General features: G+C 43.2%; 1 protein-coding gene across 1 annotated transcript in view; it reads right to left on the bottom strand.

Moving 5' to 3' along the window:
• Positions 1-590: 590 nt before the first annotated feature.
• Rhobtb3 (Rho related BTB domain containing 3) overlaps positions 591-19,295 on the bottom strand; it is a 69,572-nt gene continuing 50,867 nt past the window's right edge. Inside the window, exons 9-12 of the mRNA XM_051172249.1 lie at positions 13,836-14,009; positions 9,757-9,923; positions 4,662-4,758; positions 591-998 (exon numbers count right to left, since the gene is read on the bottom strand). Coding sequence (XP_051028206.1) covers positions 883-998; positions 4,662-4,758; positions 9,757-9,923; positions 13,836-14,009 — 554 coding nt within the window. The 3' untranslated portion in view covers positions 591-882. The remainder of the gene's footprint in view (positions 999-4,661; positions 4,759-9,756; positions 9,924-13,835; positions 14,010-19,295) is intronic.

Below are 19,295 nucleotides of genomic sequence, written 5' to 3'. Positions count from 1 at the left end.
GGACAGCCAGAGCAGTTACACGTAGGAACCCTGTCTTGAAAAAACAAAACAAAGCAAAACAACAAGACAAGGGAGAAAGAAAGAAAGAAAGAAAGAAAGAAAGAAAGAAAGAAAGAAAGAAAGAAAGGCAGGCAGAGAAAAAAAGAAAAACGGCATTTTTCCTGTTAGTTTGGGAAGCCAGTACAAAGTGAAAACATGAGACTCATCTTCAAACATTTTTAAGAATTTAACAACTGCGCTAGTGAGCCACTAAAGCAACTACCAGATCCTTCTAAGTTCGGGAGCCGGCAGACTCCAGAAGGCTGCACAGAGATAAGTACCAGCCCTGCTTAGGTCTGCGGCAGCAAGGAGCAGATGTGGCTGGATGGTTCAGATAGGGCATTTGTTCTTCGTCTATCAAATCAAACACTTACTGAACCGCAGCCAGCTGGGGTGTGGCTGTTACACTCTTGGGAGCATTTCCACTCCTACAATCTCATACTGCACTGGTTTCTGCGCCTCTGGATTCCATCGTTACGCTTGGTTTTTACCAGCCCCTTATCCCCCGAGACAAGAAGCAGTTTTTGTATTTATCCTAAATGGTTTTTAAAAATTAAACCTCTCTTAACTAGAAGAGGTCTTGATGTCATTAAAGCAACAGGGCAACTTAAAGGAGAACCCACTATCCAACAGTTTTATATTCTAGGAGAAGCATTACGTTCGCAGCTGACTTTGTTCCCTTTTAAGACAAGACCACCATAGTCTTTCAAAGATAACAAGTAACAAGCTCTATGGTGATTTTTAAAACACTCACATTGATTTTAGTCATAAGAATTTTTACTAGAACCCAGAGGTACCTATTCTTCATCATAATAAAAAAGTGTATGTATCCAAATGCTCAGGTCACATGACTAAACAGCGACACTTCCGGGAGTGGATGTACTTCCTGTACTCCGCCAGCTGCTTCAAGTACATGTTTGATGGCCACCTGTGCTTTTCCACAAAACCTCGTTCTTCCACTGCAAGTTTAAGGAGAAAAAAGTTAACTGCAAATACTTTATTTTTCATCAAAATGAATTACCAACAATTGATTTCCTATATGACAGAGGAGCTCAATCTCTTATATCCCCCAAATCTTTCTTATAGCCTTCCAGAATGACTTAATGGAATTTGGGTCAAAAGTCATCAGGATTTACGCTATTACACAATTTATGATGATGTACATTCTTCCACCAAATACTACTTGACAGCTGTCCTTTTCTTTTTTTTCCACTGGAGATAACAAATCCATCTTTTCGTTACGGATAATTCTTTCAAACTCTATCAAGTCTCCCTGACTCTGTTCCCCACCCAGTCACAACAGCAGCTAATCTACTCAGTCTTGGTACTACCTGGGCTCCAGAGTTGGCCACACTGTAACACCCTGGTTTCCAGGCTTGCTCCTCTGGCCTCCCTGTACACTGTGCACCCTGCACCCACTTTCACAGGAACCTGGGTTTCAGTCCAGGCTCTCACACCAAGCTTAGGTCCACCAGAGTCTACGAACCGATGACTCTCCGGCTTTACTTCTCTAGCCGCCCAGGCCCTGTAAATAAGCCTCCACTGACTGGAGGGACGTTTACCAAAGCTCGTTAGGCAACACTTATGAATTCCATGGTTGAGGCCCCCAGCTCCATTCTGCCTTCTGACACACTCGGTACTTTTACCATGCAAGGGTTTGGGGGGGGGTACCTCCCTTCTGTATGCACTTGTGTTGCACTCTGCTTAGGCAGTTTGATTTTTCCCACCTGCTGTTTAACTTCACTGGCATGTGGTTTAACAAGGTCCTGATTACAGGATCTAAATGACAGCAAGCAAGCTGCTTGCTCAGGGAAATCAGCTGTCTCTGTTTCGTAAGGAAGCAAATGTGACTCAAGTAAGCTTTTTAAAAGCCTGAACTCCAGGCTGGGTGTAGTGGCCCACAACTTTAATCCCAGCACTTGCAGGGTACAGATAGACAGATCTTTGTGAGCTTGAGGCTAACCTGGTATACATGGTGAATTCCAGGACAGCCACCACTACAGAGTAAGACTCTGTCTCAAAAAAAAAAAAAAAAAAAAAAAAAACAAGGAGAGAGAGAGAGAGACAGAGACAGAGAGACACAGAGACACAGAGACAGAGACGCAGAGACATCCAGGAAAAAAAAGTGATAGCAGATGAGCTCTGATGTCCCATTAAAAACAATTAGTCAATCAGTCAAACATAATGCAGTACTGTAATGTAGTATTGTAAGAAAAAGGAATCCATAAACAGCAAGGCCAGCCTTCTCTGTGTGCCACTGTACACCTTCTTAAAAATCTTGTGCGTGGAAAGCTAAGGGGATGGGGCGGGGGTTGGTAGGCTTGTCATGACAGGACAGACACCTTTCCAATCTTGCTTTCTGTTTCCTAACTTTACACAAGAAAAAGCCTCACTGGGCACTTGGAAGGCAGAGGCAGGGTGGTAAGGAGTTCAGAATGGGCCTTGGCTATAAAGCAAAGCGTGAACCAGCCCAAGAAACATACACACTGGTTTTAAGAGACAACAGTGCTGTTGGGTAGGATTCTACTAATAACTGGAGTGCTTCTAATGCCGAGAATGAACAAGTCTCTGAGAAAGCTGCAAAGGCTATGGAAGAAATGTCCAAACCGAAGCAGATGGGTAGTGGGCCAGGTATAAGGCCACTAAGAGAAGAGGTGACCCCACCACTCTGGAGAGGGCCTGTCCCCTTTGCTGGACAGCCACTGCCTAGTTGCAGGCTTCCCCAGTAGGAAGGCACACCCAGGGTATCCAAATCTTTCAGGCTTTCCCCTGGAGATTTTAAATGGTAGTACTATATAGAGACAAAATTTTAAATGGGGATCTTTAAAAATCAACCCTGGTAGAGTTCACTAAAGCCATAGGTTGCCAGTTCATAACTCTTGATTTAGCATATTTCATAATTCTCTGTTATCCAGAGGGCGTTTTCCTCTGCTAAAGAGAGTCACACCACAGGTGCCAAAAATATGAACTTTCAGATTATTCTCAATTTCCACCCAAGTACAGAACTGATTATTCATGTCCTACCCAGCCGGTGAGGACACCCTGCACCTCTGGCCTGCACTATGCCACTGGACACTGCACGTTTTATAGGCAGTGGTGTAAGTAATGGCTACTGGCACTAATAACAGAAATGATGTATACAGTGTCTTTCTCCCAAGGCTGTATTATAAGTAGATCGCACATCCATATAAAGTAGTTAGAAAATAATTTTATTCTTTTACAATGGAGAGTGGCACAGTTGTAGCAGCTTTAGGGCCAAAATGAAGTTCAGTTAATGTCTTAAGAGAACAGCCTTGTTCTTGTCAGAACGCCCTCGTCCCTGGTGTAAGCAGAGAACACCATATCTTTAGGAATAAATCCAATCTTATTTTCCTTGCAAAATGTAGAGTGAATCATACTTGGTGTTGGCTTTGCTTTGTTTATATTACACAAGAGTGTTAACAGCTGGGGGCCATGATAGGGGACAGGCTGACAACAGGAACACCATTTTCTTAACTCGCAGAATACATCTGTCTAAAATCAACTGTAAGAAATCTGGATGCCACGTTTCCGTGACAGTGTGCAGAGCAGAACGAGGCAGAGGCCATGGCTGTCTTCTGTGTTACCACTATGACACAACACAGTCATGGTAGACACTGAAGACAGAGGGGAGCCCGTATGACCTTTCACTCTCCTTTCTTGTGTACGACCTCCCTCCATTTGTCTTACTCACCCCTCCCCCCGCGCCCCCCCCATTTGTCTTACTCACCCCCCCCCCCCGCACCCCCCTCCCACCCACCCCCTGCTCCCTATATGCCACCCCAGAAGACCCTCAGACATCTCCCTGGGGATTTCTTTGTCCTTGACTAGGCATTATTTCACGTCCTTATCTGTTACTTACTTTGCTTTGCGATGCTGTTGGTCTGACTGCCTACTCTGACATACACTCCACCTTGCTTTCTTTCCTTTTACACAGTTCCAGGAAATCTCACCTTTTGTTTGTTTGCTCTGTCGCTGAGACTGGCCTTGAACTCAGTCAGTATTCTGATGCCTCTACTTTCCAAGTGCAGGGATTATGAGCTTGCACTACCACGCCCGGCTGCCTCATTTTAATCCTGATCCTTTACTTTAGAAATTACACTACAGTTACCTCCAATAGACAAGTTCCATAATATTTGGTCAATAAAAACTTTTATTCCAGAACTCCTATACAGACATATATATTCACAAAGTATTAAGGATGACATATTATAAATAATATTTATATTTCTATGAAAGGAAAGAGGTTTAAAAGTATATTCTTAGGCTTGTTCCTGACTGGCCTGAGTAGATAAAGCTAAGGTCTCATTTATCACAGCCAAGTGACACTTGAGGACACTTGTCACCACCCTAAGTCTCCTATAAGAAAAAAAATTAAAAATGAATGAGAACTATAAAATAATCATTAGAAACCATCTCATGTAACACAGGTCAAGCCGCTTATATAACATGGGTGACCGTAAGTTAGAGTCGTCATTTATACGGTGGAACTGAAAGGAAATGCGTGGCACTACATTTATGTTCTTATGTTAAATTAACTGTTTTTATTAACTATACTTCAAACCACAAACATTTCCTTTTTGAAGCAGACATCAGCAACCTACCTGAAAGGTCTTGAAATTCGGGCTTTTGGCTAAATATGAGGTAGTTGGTGGCAATGAAATGAAGCAGCCAGGTGGAAAGGCAGTCGGAGTGGTGAAACTGCAAGAAGAATAAGAAGGGAAACAAGACTTCAGTTCTGATCACACGGAGACAATGGTCTGGGAGAAGGCAGAGTCTACGCCTAGGAGTGTGTGTCTGTATGTGCTATGCCGTGTGGTAGCTATGGCCACGGGAAGGAGTGGAGTATTATTAGCAAACACTGATAAAGTTAGATTATCCAGCAAATCAACCAAGTCACCTGGGGCAAGTTGAAGTTGTTATGTTAGAGCAATCCAGTGAACGCTGAGGGCCATAATGCTTTAATGTAAAAGTCCAAGGCCATAGGCGTCACTAGCCATATTCATATCTATGCGCAGATTATAATGAACAAATTTCTAGCAGGTTCATCTGAGGAACAAATGGAAACACTTCAAGCAGTAAGCACCATCAGCCCAGGGGTGGGGTTTTCACATGTTACTACGCCACAAGCAAGTTAGAGCTGAGCATCTGCTCTCAGCTTAGGATGGTTGCTACATGGGCTTGGAAATTTTGTATGATTCTTCTACCTCTGAGTCCTGAGAGCTGCTAATTGAGGGAGGAGACCCAGCCATCTGGGGCAGCCCAGACACACACTGGTCTAGCCAACCACCAATGTGGACTACAGTAACTTGACGACAGGCCACTTTGGTAGAGTTCCCTGTTATTGTCATCGCAGTGTTTACTGGTAAGTGGAAAGTTTAGTGACTCTAGGCTCGTTCACATGGCTGTGCAAACAGCATCCACTTCCAGACAATTCTGTCATCCAAAACGAAACGTGTATTTGCTTAATATAAAAATTCCCTTTAACTCCTGGGTCTTTGGTGGCACTGTTTTCCTTTTTACTATAAATCGGACTAAAGTAGGTACCTGATAGAAGGGAAATCATACAATACTTGTCCTTCTTTATCATATTTCATTTAACATAGTTTCTTCCAAAGGCCATCCATGTTTTCATTTTAAAGGCAGAAGAACATTCCATTGTACACATATGCCACATTAGGTCTGTTCATCCTTCCTCAGATGGTGTTTTAGCATGTTTCTCTTTTGGCTAAAGGTAGCTCTTTTAAGAACACTTAAAAATTATATAAGCAATAGGGAATGCTAAATTGAAGAGAGTTATGATTTCAAATCTTATAGAACCAACCCAAGGATAAAATCTTATAAAAAGCTGTATTTTAAGTTAAAATAACATTTTAATACATGGATTCACAGATATCTATTCTTTTCAGGACACAGAAGTTGTGAACTGGAAGGTAATTCATAGTCAAATTTTATATCATATTTTAATAATTTTCCCTCTATTTTTTTTTTTTTTTTTAGCAGATGAAGGCAAGTAGCCTCAAAAGGGTACAATGAGAGTCCATGGCTGTGTTAAGAGAAGCTACTACATAACTGGCCAGCGCAGGAAAGCCAACATATAACCTAAGGGCCATGGCTTGGGAACAGGAGAGAGAAAGCTGGCTACAAACACATGCGTTCAATGCAGAGCCTGAGCTATTATACATATTATAGGATTATATATTAAGGAATTTTAGCAAGAAATGTAAGGCACCTCATTGTAAAACTAGGGTTTGAGCCAGGCATGGCGGCCTACACCTTTAACAACAGAACTCAGGAAGCTGAGGCAGGAGCGTGTCTCAAGGGCAACCTGAGGTGCACAACAATTTCCAGGGCAACCAAAGTGATATAGTGAGACTGTCTCAAAACAAGCCAACAACAAAAGCAAAGTTAAAGTTTGGGGAAAGCATGTGCTATCCTATGAAACAGGGCTTAAACTGAAAAAAAAAAAAAATCAAGAAAATAAGACAAAGGCTTTTAAAAAGATAAAGGCATTAAAAAGTATAACTATATAACTAGAGCTATTAAGTCTGAGAACAGTACCTAGGACCTCACAGAAAACGTCAGAAACAAAGTCTATACTCTCACGTAGCTAAGCATTACCATATACATTATAATTAAGAACACACATTAAGGCTGGAGAGATTGCTCAGTGGTTAAGAGCACTGTCTGCTCCTCCAGGGGTCCTGAGTTCAATTCCAAGCAAGTTCATGGTGGCTCATAATCATCTATAGTGAAATCTGGTGCCCTCTTCTGGTGTGCAGGTGTACATGCAGGATACTATTATACATAGTAACTCTTAAACACACACACACATTAAATTAAATATGAGACTAAGTGCAACTTCATAGGCATCCCAGAGCTGGGTCCGACAGGGCTTATGTGAAAGCTGAGATAAAGAACCCTCGGCTCAGGCTAAAGAAACCAACCCAAGGGAAACACACACCTCTGGCATAGCAAGTGACAGAAAGTGTGGTGGAACACCTTGATGAGAACAGAGCGAGGACAGGGAGAGAAAGAGCAGATGGAAACACTGCTCCCCTCTAAGACAAGACACAGTGATGCCTTTTCTGATATGCAGTACCAATGTTGCAAAGATAACAACAAAGCGATGGGAAATTTTGACTCAGAAAGCTACTGGGAGCTTAGCTTGCAGAGAGACAGGGAACTGGCCAGGGCATAGCCACTTCCGACCTTCTGAAAGGAGGCTGCTAGGTTCTTGTTTTCTGCTGCTATACTGAAACAACGCTGACAATCAAATTATGAACAGAAAGGCGTATTTAGCTCCTGGTCCCATCCATAGTGGTTACCGTCTCTCCTTTGGGCATGTAGAGGCAGAACATAGCAAGCATGCTAAGCAGAGCAAAACTGTTTGCCTCATGCTGGGAAGAAAACGAGAGGAAGAGGAAAGGAAGGGGGTTCCTACAATCCCCATTCAAGGACACACTCTTAATGACACGAAGATCAAAGGCACATATGTGCGCACGCACAAACACACACACACACACACACACTTAAAAGAATAGTAAAGTTATTTTTTAAAAGGTCTTAAGAAAGACGAAAACCGGAGTTGGAGAGGTGACTTGGTGGCTAAGAGCAGGAGCCTGCCCTTGCAGAGGATTCAGGTTTGCGTCCACTTTTTAGACTCTGTCACTGGAGTTCCGAGGCACCGGAAGCCCTCCTTGGCCTCTGTGAGCCCCGACATTCGTGTGGTACACAGACACACATGCAGATAAAACACCCATACATATAAAATAAAACAACACATTTTTTAAGTTTGAGAAGAAACTATAAAACATAGATATATGCTAGACTTTTTAAATTCAGAGAGAAAACTAAGGATGGTCAGAAGATGGTATGGGGAAAAGAAACCGATAGAGAGGCAAACACACGTGCGACTGCAGAAGGCATGTGAAGCCAGCAAGGGGCAGCGCTCACAGTCACTCACAACAGGGCTCTTCAGCATGAAAGACTTACTAGGCGTGTGTGAAAAGGACCCACTAAAAACAGAGGGACAGCTGGGACCTCAGACTGTGGCTCCACTGCGGAGGGCGTGCCCAGCAGCGGGAAGCCCTGGGCTCCAGCTCCCGCAGCGTACCACCTGTGATGGCTCATGCGCAGAATCCCAGCGTTCCAGAGGCAGAGGCAGGAGAATCTGGAGTTCATGACCATCCTCTGTTACACAGCCAGTTTGGGGCTGGCCTGGAATAAATGAGACCCTGGTTCCAAGTAATAAAGTAAAATAAAAAGTCAAGGAATTCAGGCTACAACGATACAGACACGAGAGAAGCTTGTTCAAGGTCAACGTAAGTAAATTAGAGATTGATAAAGGTTACCTGATTTTTAAAATTTGTTTTTAATCTACCATATTAAAAATACATCTGATCTTAAGACTTAATTATGACAGAAACAAAGACCAAAATAGAAAGTTAAAAATGCTCAGATGCTTTAAATACATTTCCTCCTATGCCGAGAAACACAGATAATGTTTAACGACTTGTCTTTAGCTGTCAAGGGTTCAGCCTTGCTTCCAGCACATGGCTCTACTTCTGCAGCCTGGATAGAGACTGAGCCACCATGCTTTGGCCAGCTCTGTGGGGATAGATACGTGCTGGAAGCCAGACACTACTTTAAGGTATCCCATTCTACAGTGACAGCAAAGATCACTTGTGGGGATGACTGAGAAGGTTCAGCTGAGGGCACACTCGGTAACACCTAGGACGAGCTATGAGCACTTTGAGTTTTGGCAGTGGGGGAAACAGACAATAGGACAATAACATATCAGAGTCAGTCTTCTTCCATGAGTGAGGGAGGCTGGAAATGAGTGTGTGGTGGGCTTTTAACTAGAGTCTTATCTGGGGGGCTGGGGGAACAGCTTTCAACACATAGTCCTAGTTATTTACTGACCTGGTCCTGTCCTCCTCAGATCCAGACTCTAGGAACTTTAAAAAAATGTGGGTGTCCGTGTGTGTATGCAGACACGTGTGTGTATGCAGGCACGTGTGTGTGTGTGTGTGTGTGTGTGTGCCAGCCACACACATATGAGTGTTTTGCCTGCATGTATATATGTGTGCCTTATTCGTGCCTATGGATAATTGTTAGCCACTCTGGGGATGCTGGAAACTGAACTCGGGTCCTGTGAAAGAACAGCAAGTGCTCTTAACTGCCCAGCCACCTCTTCAGCTTCCATATCCTTCAGACTTTATCACCTCAGCTTCTCAAAACTGACTTGTGAAAACTGCATGTCTTTCCTACAATTTGTAGTGCAGTTCTTATCAGCAAGATCCTGGGCATGGAAGGAGCCAGAAGCCAGTGCAATGACTCCCAATCTTACATTTTTAATTTTACTAGGTTCCTAACAGAGCAAGACATGCCAGCAAACTCAACGAATGGTGCCACCATACAACTGAGAATCAAAATTATGTTCATAAAATGAATAAATGAAGGAGGAAGAAGACAGTTCCAATAACTATGTCAATCGGCATATACAGACTAATCCTGCCATTTTCCTTTTAGTAATGCTAAGAAATTATTCTTTTGTGAATAAAATTCTATTTCCTGTAATGCTAGTGTTCACAGCACAGTAACACTCAAGTAACTTCAATTAGGACCACTAATAAAAGTTGACGTGTATTATAAATCTGAAGAGCCCCACTCCCACCCATCCACAGTGCCAACCACCTTCGCCTTCTTGAGCAGGTCTACAATGTCGAGGTTCATTGAGGCCAGCTCCCTGCTGGGCATGCTCTGCAGCTGTGTGATGATGAACAGTTCACAGATGTGCTGTAGTCTGGAGACTTGGTACATCTCAGCACAGATCAGGAGACACATGGCCTGGAAAATGCCAGCTGTTGAGGGGGCAAATGAGAGAAGACGGATGATGATGCCATCGCTTTGAGGAACAAAAAGAAAACACAAAGGCACAACACGGGCTGGGTGTAGTTACTGAGTACTTTAATCCCAGTACTTGGAAGGCAGAGGCAGGGGGATGTCTGTGAGGCTGAAGTTAAGTCTGGCTACATAGCGAGTTCCAGGCCAGTCCAAGCAACAATAGCAACAGCAACAACAACAAATCCTAAGAAGACACCCATTACCACATTCCTAACTTGTACTACATTTTGTAAGTAATTCATTTAAGCTTTCAAAGTCTGAAGAGAATCCCTGCTCCCAGCTCTCTGGAGAAGGAAATCCAGTAACTGCCCTTAACCAACATAGAGCCAGAGAGCTAGCTAATTAAATCTTTCTTTCCTCCTCTCTCCCCTCCGTCCCTTTCTTTCTTTCGAGAGGATCTCACTGTGTAACTCTGTCTGGCCTGGAACTCGATGTGTAGACCAGGCTTGTCTTGAGCTCCAATCTGTCTGTCTCTGCCTCCCAAGATGTATGTATTATAGGGCGAATTTTTCTAGTAGCTACATTAAATCTTATCTTTTCTTCCAGAGTTTTATGTATCACACACTGGCCTCGAACAACTTATGCAGAGAAAAATGACCTCGAACCTCTGATCCTCTTGCCTCTGTCTTTGAGTGCTGAAACCACAGGTGTGTACAATAATGCCCAGTATACTGTACTGTGGAGCAAACCCAGGACTTCCTGCATGCTAGGCAAACACACTGCCTTTTGAGCTATGTCTCCACTTCTAACTTAACTTTCTTTGCTTTAGCCCCCAGGCTTTTCGCTGGGTGTCTTCCTCCATTGCTGGCCACTTTATATCTTGAGACAGGCTCTCTCACTGGTAAGCCTGGAGTTTAGCAGTTTCATCTGGCTGGCTGGGCTGTGCGGAGGCTTTCCTCTCTCTGGGATTACAGGAGGGCGGCCACAGCTTCCTCCCTCTCTCTGGGATTACAGGAGGGTGGCCACAGCTTCCTCCCTCTCTCTGGGATTACAGGAGGGTGGCCACAGCTTCCTGGCTTTCGTTGTGGAGCTATGAGTTACACACAGTTCTTACACATGTGCTCAAGCACTTCACCTAAGAAGCTATCTCATAAGCCCCATTTAAAAATATTTTAAAAATAATTACATTTACTTAATTAACATGCACTGGGAGTGGCTAATGCATGCCACAGTGCCCACCTATGTGGAGGTCAGAGGACAACTTTCAGGAGTCAGGTCTCTCCTTCCACCATATGGGCCCTAGGGATGAAACTCAAGTTGTCAGGGTTAGCGGCAAGTATCTTTATACAGTGAGCCACTCCCTGGCCCCGCTTTAAACATCAGAAGTACTCAGTTCAGGGGTGTGAATCACCATTACACTACAGTTTATCTACCACCACTACTTGTTCTGCAGAACACCATTTTCTCATCTTTCTAGACTGAGGTCTGTACTCATGAGGCATTCACTCCCCACTTTCTTGTTTGCCCACTTCTGGAATCAAAGAGTTTCTGTTAGGTTTAGAGTTGTGCGTATGGCTCAGTTGAGAGAGCCTTGTCTAGTTTTAATTGTCATCTCGACATAATCTAGAATCACGCTGGGTGGGTGGGGGGAGACTAGATCAGGTTGGCCTGTTAGCCTGTCTATGGGGGACTGTCTTGAGTGTCTTCTTTGAGGTGGAAAGACTTGCCCACTGTGGGCGTTACCATTCCCTAGGCTTGGGTCCTGGACTGTATTACAGAAGCAAAAGCGAGCTGGGCAGAAAGGATAAGTACATGTATTTCTCTTTGCTCTTGACCAGGATGTGATATGACTAGCTGCCCCAACCTCCTGCTGCCTTAACTTTCCTAAAATAAAGAACTTCCACCTTGAATTGTTAACTAAAGTAAATGCTTTCTCCCATAAGTTACTTTCTGTCAGAATATTTTATCACAGCAGCAGAAATGAAACAAGAACAGCAAATTACTAATTTTTATTATGAATAAGTCGTTTACTAAAACACTGAAAAATAAAACTGGAGTTTTACATTTGACTTTGCTACAATAAAATACAATCACTAAAACAATTTGGAGATACCACTTTGGTTTGTGCTAATGAAATCTGTTCTTGCTTATTTATTTAGTTAGTTATTTAGTTAGTTATTTAGTTAGTTAGTTAGTTAGTTAACTTTTTTAGACAGGGTCTCTCTGTGCACCCCTAGCTGTCCTGGAACTCACTATGTAGACCAGGTTGGCCTCGAACTCAGAAAATTTCCTGCCTCTGCTTCCTGAGTACTGGAACTAAATATGTGTGCCGCCATGCCTAGTGTATTTTTTAAAATTTAATTTTAGCATTATTGATGGGTGCTTCTAATTCTTACACGTCCTTCAACTTATTACATTCCATTGTATGTATGAGGCCAATAACATTGTTATTTTGGCAATACTTAACATAAATAGACTAACAAGTATTCAATTTTCTTGATTAAAATATGCTCACATACACATGCACACATACTAATACTTAGCTTAACCCTTATTTTTAATTTTTATTAATTTTCCCCAAATACCCATTTACCTAATTCTTGAAGTGTTATGCCCTATAGTTACTATTACCTTCCCGAGCATTTTTCTGATTAGTGGTCAAAATTATTATTAAATATTCAAATTTCCCAGTATTAAGAAAATAATAACATTTATTTCCACAAAGAGTTACTAATGCTTTCATTTTCACCAAGCAAAAATAACAAGCCAATCTTTATTAATACTGACATTAACAAGTCCAAAACACAGCTAACTGGAAGACTGAGACAATTTGACTACAGAAAGAATTTTCTCTTCTGGAACTTCTACACCCTTTCATAGAGGACTCAGAACTTATGCAAAATGTACTTAAACAACAAACCTACGAAATCTTCCTCTTCTAAAAATTAAAGTAATTAGTCTAAAAGGAGGTGTGGCCTTTCTCTGGGGTTCCTGGATGGGCTTTGTGATCAAGCCCTCATTGCCTTTGTCACCCACTTATGTGGGGCTCCCTGCAGCTGTGTTTGAGGAGGGTGCCATCTGGTGGTAAAATGGCCAAGGGACTTCCGTGCCCTGTTGAAAGGATTGTGCTATCTTGCGAGACCTGTTCTAACTTGTAGCTGCTACACATTATACATTATTATTAACATTAAAAATGTGTGCTGGTCAAAGAGAGCCTTTTGTTAGTGAATTTACAAATAAATCCCATAGTCCACCAGGACCTTAACCATCTCAGAGAAAGTTTTCAGAGATGTCAATTTTAGGGGAGTCTGATTTTGAATGTCAGAAGCAGTCTTTTTAAAAAATCCCACATCCTCAGAGATGAAAGGATCTCAGGAGTTTCACAATATTAAAGTCCCGAAAATAATTCAACCCAATGTGAGGACCATGGTAGGTATTGTCTAGTCCTTTAGTCCTTTCCTTCCTTTTTTTTTTCCCCCCCCTTCTTCTTCTTCTTTCCTGGACTTGCTTTGTAGACCAGGTTGGCCTTGAACTCACAGATCCCTCTGGATTAAAAGCGTGTGCCACTGTGCCTGGCTACTTAGCCCTTTTCTTGTTGAAGAGGTATTGTTCCCCAAACTCTAAAATTAGACCAGCTGCTGGGTATTGCAAATACCTCTGTTCTTGGGTGTCTAGTGTAATCAATAACTTTGCTGTTAGTGCCAGCTAGGACATAGGAGTACCTAGAAGGCTCCTAACCACAGCTCTTCCATTTGAACGAACAGAAAACTTATTGTTTTCCCTGTGTCACCTCTACAGTACTTGGTAAATGCCACAGCATCAACTCTGATAGACCTTAAACAAAGCAAGGTTTCATAGAAAACCATCTATCAAGATGAGTGACAAGAAACAATCATCAAATATTATCTAACCGCATGCATACTGCATACCTGGGCAACAAGAGTCTGTGTATAAGTATTCTAAAAATGACAGGAAAGTCTCTTTGGAGACGCCATAAACTGGAATCAGGACACTCTTGGCTTCCATATAATTGCCATTGAACATGGCTGCCATCACTTCACACCGTGCCACCAAGATGGCCCTGTGGGCTGGCACAGTTGTTCCTGAAAGGTGAGAAAGGTAAAAAACAAACAAACAAACAAACAAAAGTCAGGAAAGATAATGCTGCAGGGTTACCAGCGTGTTCTAACTGGAGTATCACTGTCCATGACAAGTGAGCTGCTGTGCAGAAACCACCCTGGGGACAATGGACATTGCTCCAGAGGCTTCTGGCGACAGCTGAGAAACAGAGTTTAAAATGTGCCTTTGAACCTACACACTTGCAAACCAGACAAACAGTTGTTAGTTTTGATTTCCTAAAGACCAAAGAACTGAAATGACGAACTTTGCTTGTGTTTTTATAACAAAGCATCCATCCCTCCTAAGTGCTGTGAAACACTGCCTCCTCTACCCATGTTCCTCCCAGGAAAACAGCCCCACTACCTTTTTGAACCAAACTCACAAAACTGTCTTGGTCAGGGCTTCCCCACACCAGAAATGGGAAACTCTGAAAGCAAACCACACGCTCTAAACCTCACAGAGGGATGGCAAGGGGTTCCCAAGAGGCAAGCCATGGGGGCCAGCCTGGACCTTTGGAGCATTACAAGGTGATGACCATGACGCCATCTTCGCAGTAGACTCCTCAAGAAGCCATTGTTGCACACGAGCAATGGCTTCTCTGAGACAGACTGTGAACCGTGACGCCCCTGAGCTCACAACCATTGTGGCACACCAGCAATGTCTTCTCTGAAACAGACTGTGAACCGTGATGCCCCTGAGCTCACAACCATTGTTGCACACCAGCAATGGCTTCTCTGAGACAGGCTCTGAACCGTGACACCCCTGAGCTCACACCTGACACTGACTCTCGAGGGAAACTGCTGAGGTCTCCAGCTAGTGTTCCAATGCACAAAGACAGCACTGAGCGGGGCACAGGTGACATGGACTTCTCAAGGTTGATGGTGCTGTAATTTCTAACATGTAAGGACACCATGAATCTCCTCGACACCCTACAGTTCCACAGACAATCACTGACCACTCACACTCATGGTGACTGGAATGGAAGATACCAAGATGAGGAGGGCAGAGTGGGGATTCTAGTTATGGAGGACTCCAGAGCCAGTGGGAACCATGAAGCTGCCTACTTCCAGAAAGAAATGCTATAAACCAATCCACTACATTCCACCTAATAGTTTACTCACATACTCCCAATTTCATAACATTTATCCCAAGTAAATATTCGTTTCTAAAAATATCTACAATTTAAGAGGTCCTTCAACCTCTCTAGATCCAAGCAAAAATACTTCTTGTCCTAGGAAGAAAAGAGGTCCATCTAAACCCAGAGATACTTCCCAAAGCTAGTATTTCCTCAGGCTCAAAAATCAGCTACTGATGCTGCCAGGGGAGCCCACGGGTTGGCACTGTGATTTGCATAGCCACACCCTCAGGAGCAAGGAAACAGCCTGAGATCATCTTACTCCTACCAGCAAAAACATCTGTCTGCTGCATCTTCCCTTCTTTGCCACAACCCGCCCAGCCACAGTGTAACAGTGCCATTCTACCAAAAGGGTCAAGCTGCCATAATTAAAGCATTCTGGATATATTTGTAGAGACCAATTAACAAGGGATTCAAAGTGGCAATGAAATTTGACTTACAAATTTAGGATTTAAACTATTTCAAGATAAACAGAGCATCATTTGAAAAATAGGAGCAAGGTTTAAACAAGCTGGATGGTCTTATCATCTGAGTTAAGCAGATGACTTGAGAGTAACTAAAACTATCAAGCGGATAGTAGAGAGGGGTGGAGTTCGTAAGCAGGTCTTAAATACAAAATAATGGTGAAAATTTAAAACAAGCCTCAGCTTCGAGCACTGTGTGTATGTGTGTGTGTGTGTGTGTATGCATGTGTGCATTCAGTGTACGCACACATGTGAGGACAGTTGCACATGCCTCATGTGGTAGCCAGAGGTTGACATCCAGAAGTCTTCCTCAATTTCTTTTCTACCCTATTTTGTTGAAACAGACTCTCTCACTGAACCTGGAACCCTGATTTCGCTAGACTGCCCGAGCAGCAAGCCCCCGGAATCTGCCTGTCTTTGCTCCTGAGTATTAAGATTATAGGCATGATACAGATGTGGCACAGAAAGATTAGAATTTAGTGTGGAAAACTATTATGTTTTCAGTTACAGGAACATGAACTTTTATCTCACAACCCTTTAAATAACTGTTTTGGTGTTATGAAAACTACATTGTAAAAATGTAATCCAACCAGTTACCTGTTTTCTATTATTGTTTTGTTTTATCAGTGGTGTGTGTGTGTGTGTGTGTGTGTGTGTGTGTGTGTGTGTGTGTGTGTGTGTGTATGTGTGTATGCACGCCTGGGGAGACCAGAAGAGATCTCCTGAAAGCCGAGTTATAGGCAGTCATCATAGGTGCTGGGGACCAAACCAGGATCTTCTGGAAGAACAGCAGGTGCCATGGCTACCGAGCCATCTCTCTAGCCCCTAGCTACCTGTTCTAAGCAGTGTATTTATGCAAGCACTAAAAGAATATAATACAGCATTTATATAACTGGCAAGTGACTGTGAGTGATTATGTAAGGGCATATATAGAAGGTATATTTTTTGTTAAAAGATAAGTATGTTCTTTGAAAATGCCAAGGCGAACTATCTTTTCCTGTTGTATCCATTCTGTTATAATTTCAGAAAAACTTTTCTAAGAAAAAGGACAAGACTGAACCAATTACAAAGCCAGTTTCTCCTCACTTTACACAGACCATCAAAGATAGTTTTGACTGAGTATTGAAATAAAATGCATTTGTTGCACCTTTTTATTATTTCAGATTTCAACAGTGAAGTCACCTCAAGAGAGACCTAAAGCATGCACTTTGTTAACTAAATAGGAAAGGATGTGATTTCATTAGAGAGCACTTCATGTAACATGGGGTCACATGCAAAGGACCCCATCTCCCTATGGCACACCTGAATATTTCCCAAGACTAATTTTAGAACCCTTTTATCTCTATAGCTGACTTCCACACAGACAACCCCCCATGTCAGAGTTTTATACGCCACATCTACTCCAATCAGCTGTGGCTGCTGGCCTATAGCTTGGGTTCAACAGTACAACAGGACCCAGCAGTTTCAGCCGCCACTGCAAGGGGAGAGGAACAGAGTCACACTTTAGTCTCTGCGGCATCTGTCTGCATGACAGTGCCTTGTAGCCACTGCCGAGGTGGACATCCGCTTTCCCATTTATAGGTGAGAAGGTTACAGTGTTTCACACTTGGAATGAACAATGTCTGTTAAAACTTCAAGGTCAGCCAGGCAGTGGTGGTGCACACCTTTACTCCCAGCACTCAGGAGGCAGAGGCAGATGGATGTCTCTGAGTTTGAGGGCAGTCTACTCTATAAAAAAGAGTACAGGGCGGCCAGCATTATACAGAGAAACCCTATCTCAAAACACACACACACACACACACACACACACACACACACACACCCCAAAACAAAACAACCCAAAACCAAACCAAAAAAAGAAAAAGGAAACCCCAAAACCTTCAAGGACACTCATTGAAGTCTACCTGCATCTGTATAAGTGTGCATCTGAGAACAAATCCCACCTAGGTCTTTCAACCTGTCACTCCCTCCTCATCTTAGGGTACCAAGGGATCAGCTCTGGACCCAGTTGTTCCACTGTTTCTCACTTAGTATCTGAAAACTTCAAGGGGTTGTGCAATGTCCACGATCACAACTGGAGTGGAGCAGTAACCCTAAGGGTTCAGCAGTGGCACATGCACCTCGGGGAAGACCAACAGCTCTGTAATTGGATTTAAGGCCTGATCAACAAGAAGGAAGCCATGCCTTGCACTGGAAGCCTCGTTAGCTACTCTAGGCTAGTGAAGTCATGGTTATTGGAGAAGAACCTACAACCACCAATTTACTCATTCCTCATCAGGGAGACTTCTCCAACAGGTGGAGGCCACTACAGAAAGCCCACAACCAATCAAAATGCAGAGCTGTGGAGCCCAGTCCCAACTCCTACATCTAAGGCTTAGGGAACATTGTGGAAGTGGAGGCAGGAGGCAGAAAGACTGTAAGAACCAAAAGATCAGGGAGTTGGCTATAAGATCATGTCTCCTAGTAATGTCAGAAGCTACACCCATAAAGTCTCACCAACACGACTGCCCACATTTCAGCTGAACAAGATGACATCACTGGGCATGCCCAAGTGGATGGGAAAAGCCCACAAGGCCTCACTCTTACACAGAGAAGGATGGACAACTGAGGAAAGCTGGGAGCAAGAGAGGTGGTCTTCCCCAGAGAAGAGTGTCTAGTGCCAATGGTCATCCCTGAACATTATATGGTCTGAGCAGGTATGCAAAGAGATATCTATGTATGTACACATATGCATTTAATAACAATTAATGTAAAAAGAGGCCATAATTTTGGAGAACAGAGAGGGGTATATGGGAGGCTTTGGAGTGAGGTAAGGGAGAAATGTAATTATATTATAAACTCAAAATATGGTTGGTTACACCATAACTAAACTTTAGGCCAAACAATACAACAGCAACAACAAAACCCAAACCAAACCAAGCAAGCAAACACCAAGGTGTGGCTCATGAGATGGCCCAGTGGGTAGAGGGTTTGTCATCAACCCACACAACCTGAATTCTATCCCTGGAAATCCTACAGTGGAAGGAAAAGGCCAAGTCCCACAAGTTGTCACCTGGCCTCCACCCCACTGCCAGGGCACACATACCCAAGATCCCCAATAAATAAATAATGTCACTTTTTAAAAGGTGAGTGGCAGCTGTGTACAGTGGCACACACCTGTAATCCTAGCATTCAGGGAGGCCGAGTCAGGAGGATCTCTGTGAATTTTAGGTCAGTCTTGTCTCAAACAAAACAAAACAAAACAACCAACTAAACCAAAGCAAAGCAAAACAAAAAGTGACTGGCTATCCATGGGACCAATGCCTGAAGTTATGTGCAGTGGCTGCACATGATCAGAGAGGTAGCCGAAGTCCTTGTATTTGGAGGTGAGTGGGTAGAGGCTGGTAGAAAGGGTCAGGAAGTGACACAGCAGAGAGTCAGAGGAGAAAGATTCTCTATTTTCCGTGTGTTGCCTATTTCCTTCAAAAAAACCTTCTCAGCAGGTTATGTTGACACAGTGGTTGGGGCCAAAGCCTCCTATGTTAATTGTAAGCAGACATAATGCCTGCTCTATAAATGTGGGAGCTATGTTATGGTTCAGCAAAAGTGCAAGGTACAAATGAGAGAGGCTGGAGAGACGGCCAAGTGGCCAAGAGCACGGACTGCTATGCTGGAGGTGTGATTTCCAGCAT

Source organism: Acomys russatus, chromosome 30, assembly GCF_903995435.1.
Source record: "Acomys russatus chromosome 30, mAcoRus1.1, whole genome shotgun sequence".
NCBI classification, from domain to species: Eukaryota; Metazoa; Chordata; class Mammalia; order Rodentia; family Muridae; genus Acomys; species Acomys russatus.
This window is presented reverse-complemented; position numbering and strand designations above follow the sequence as displayed.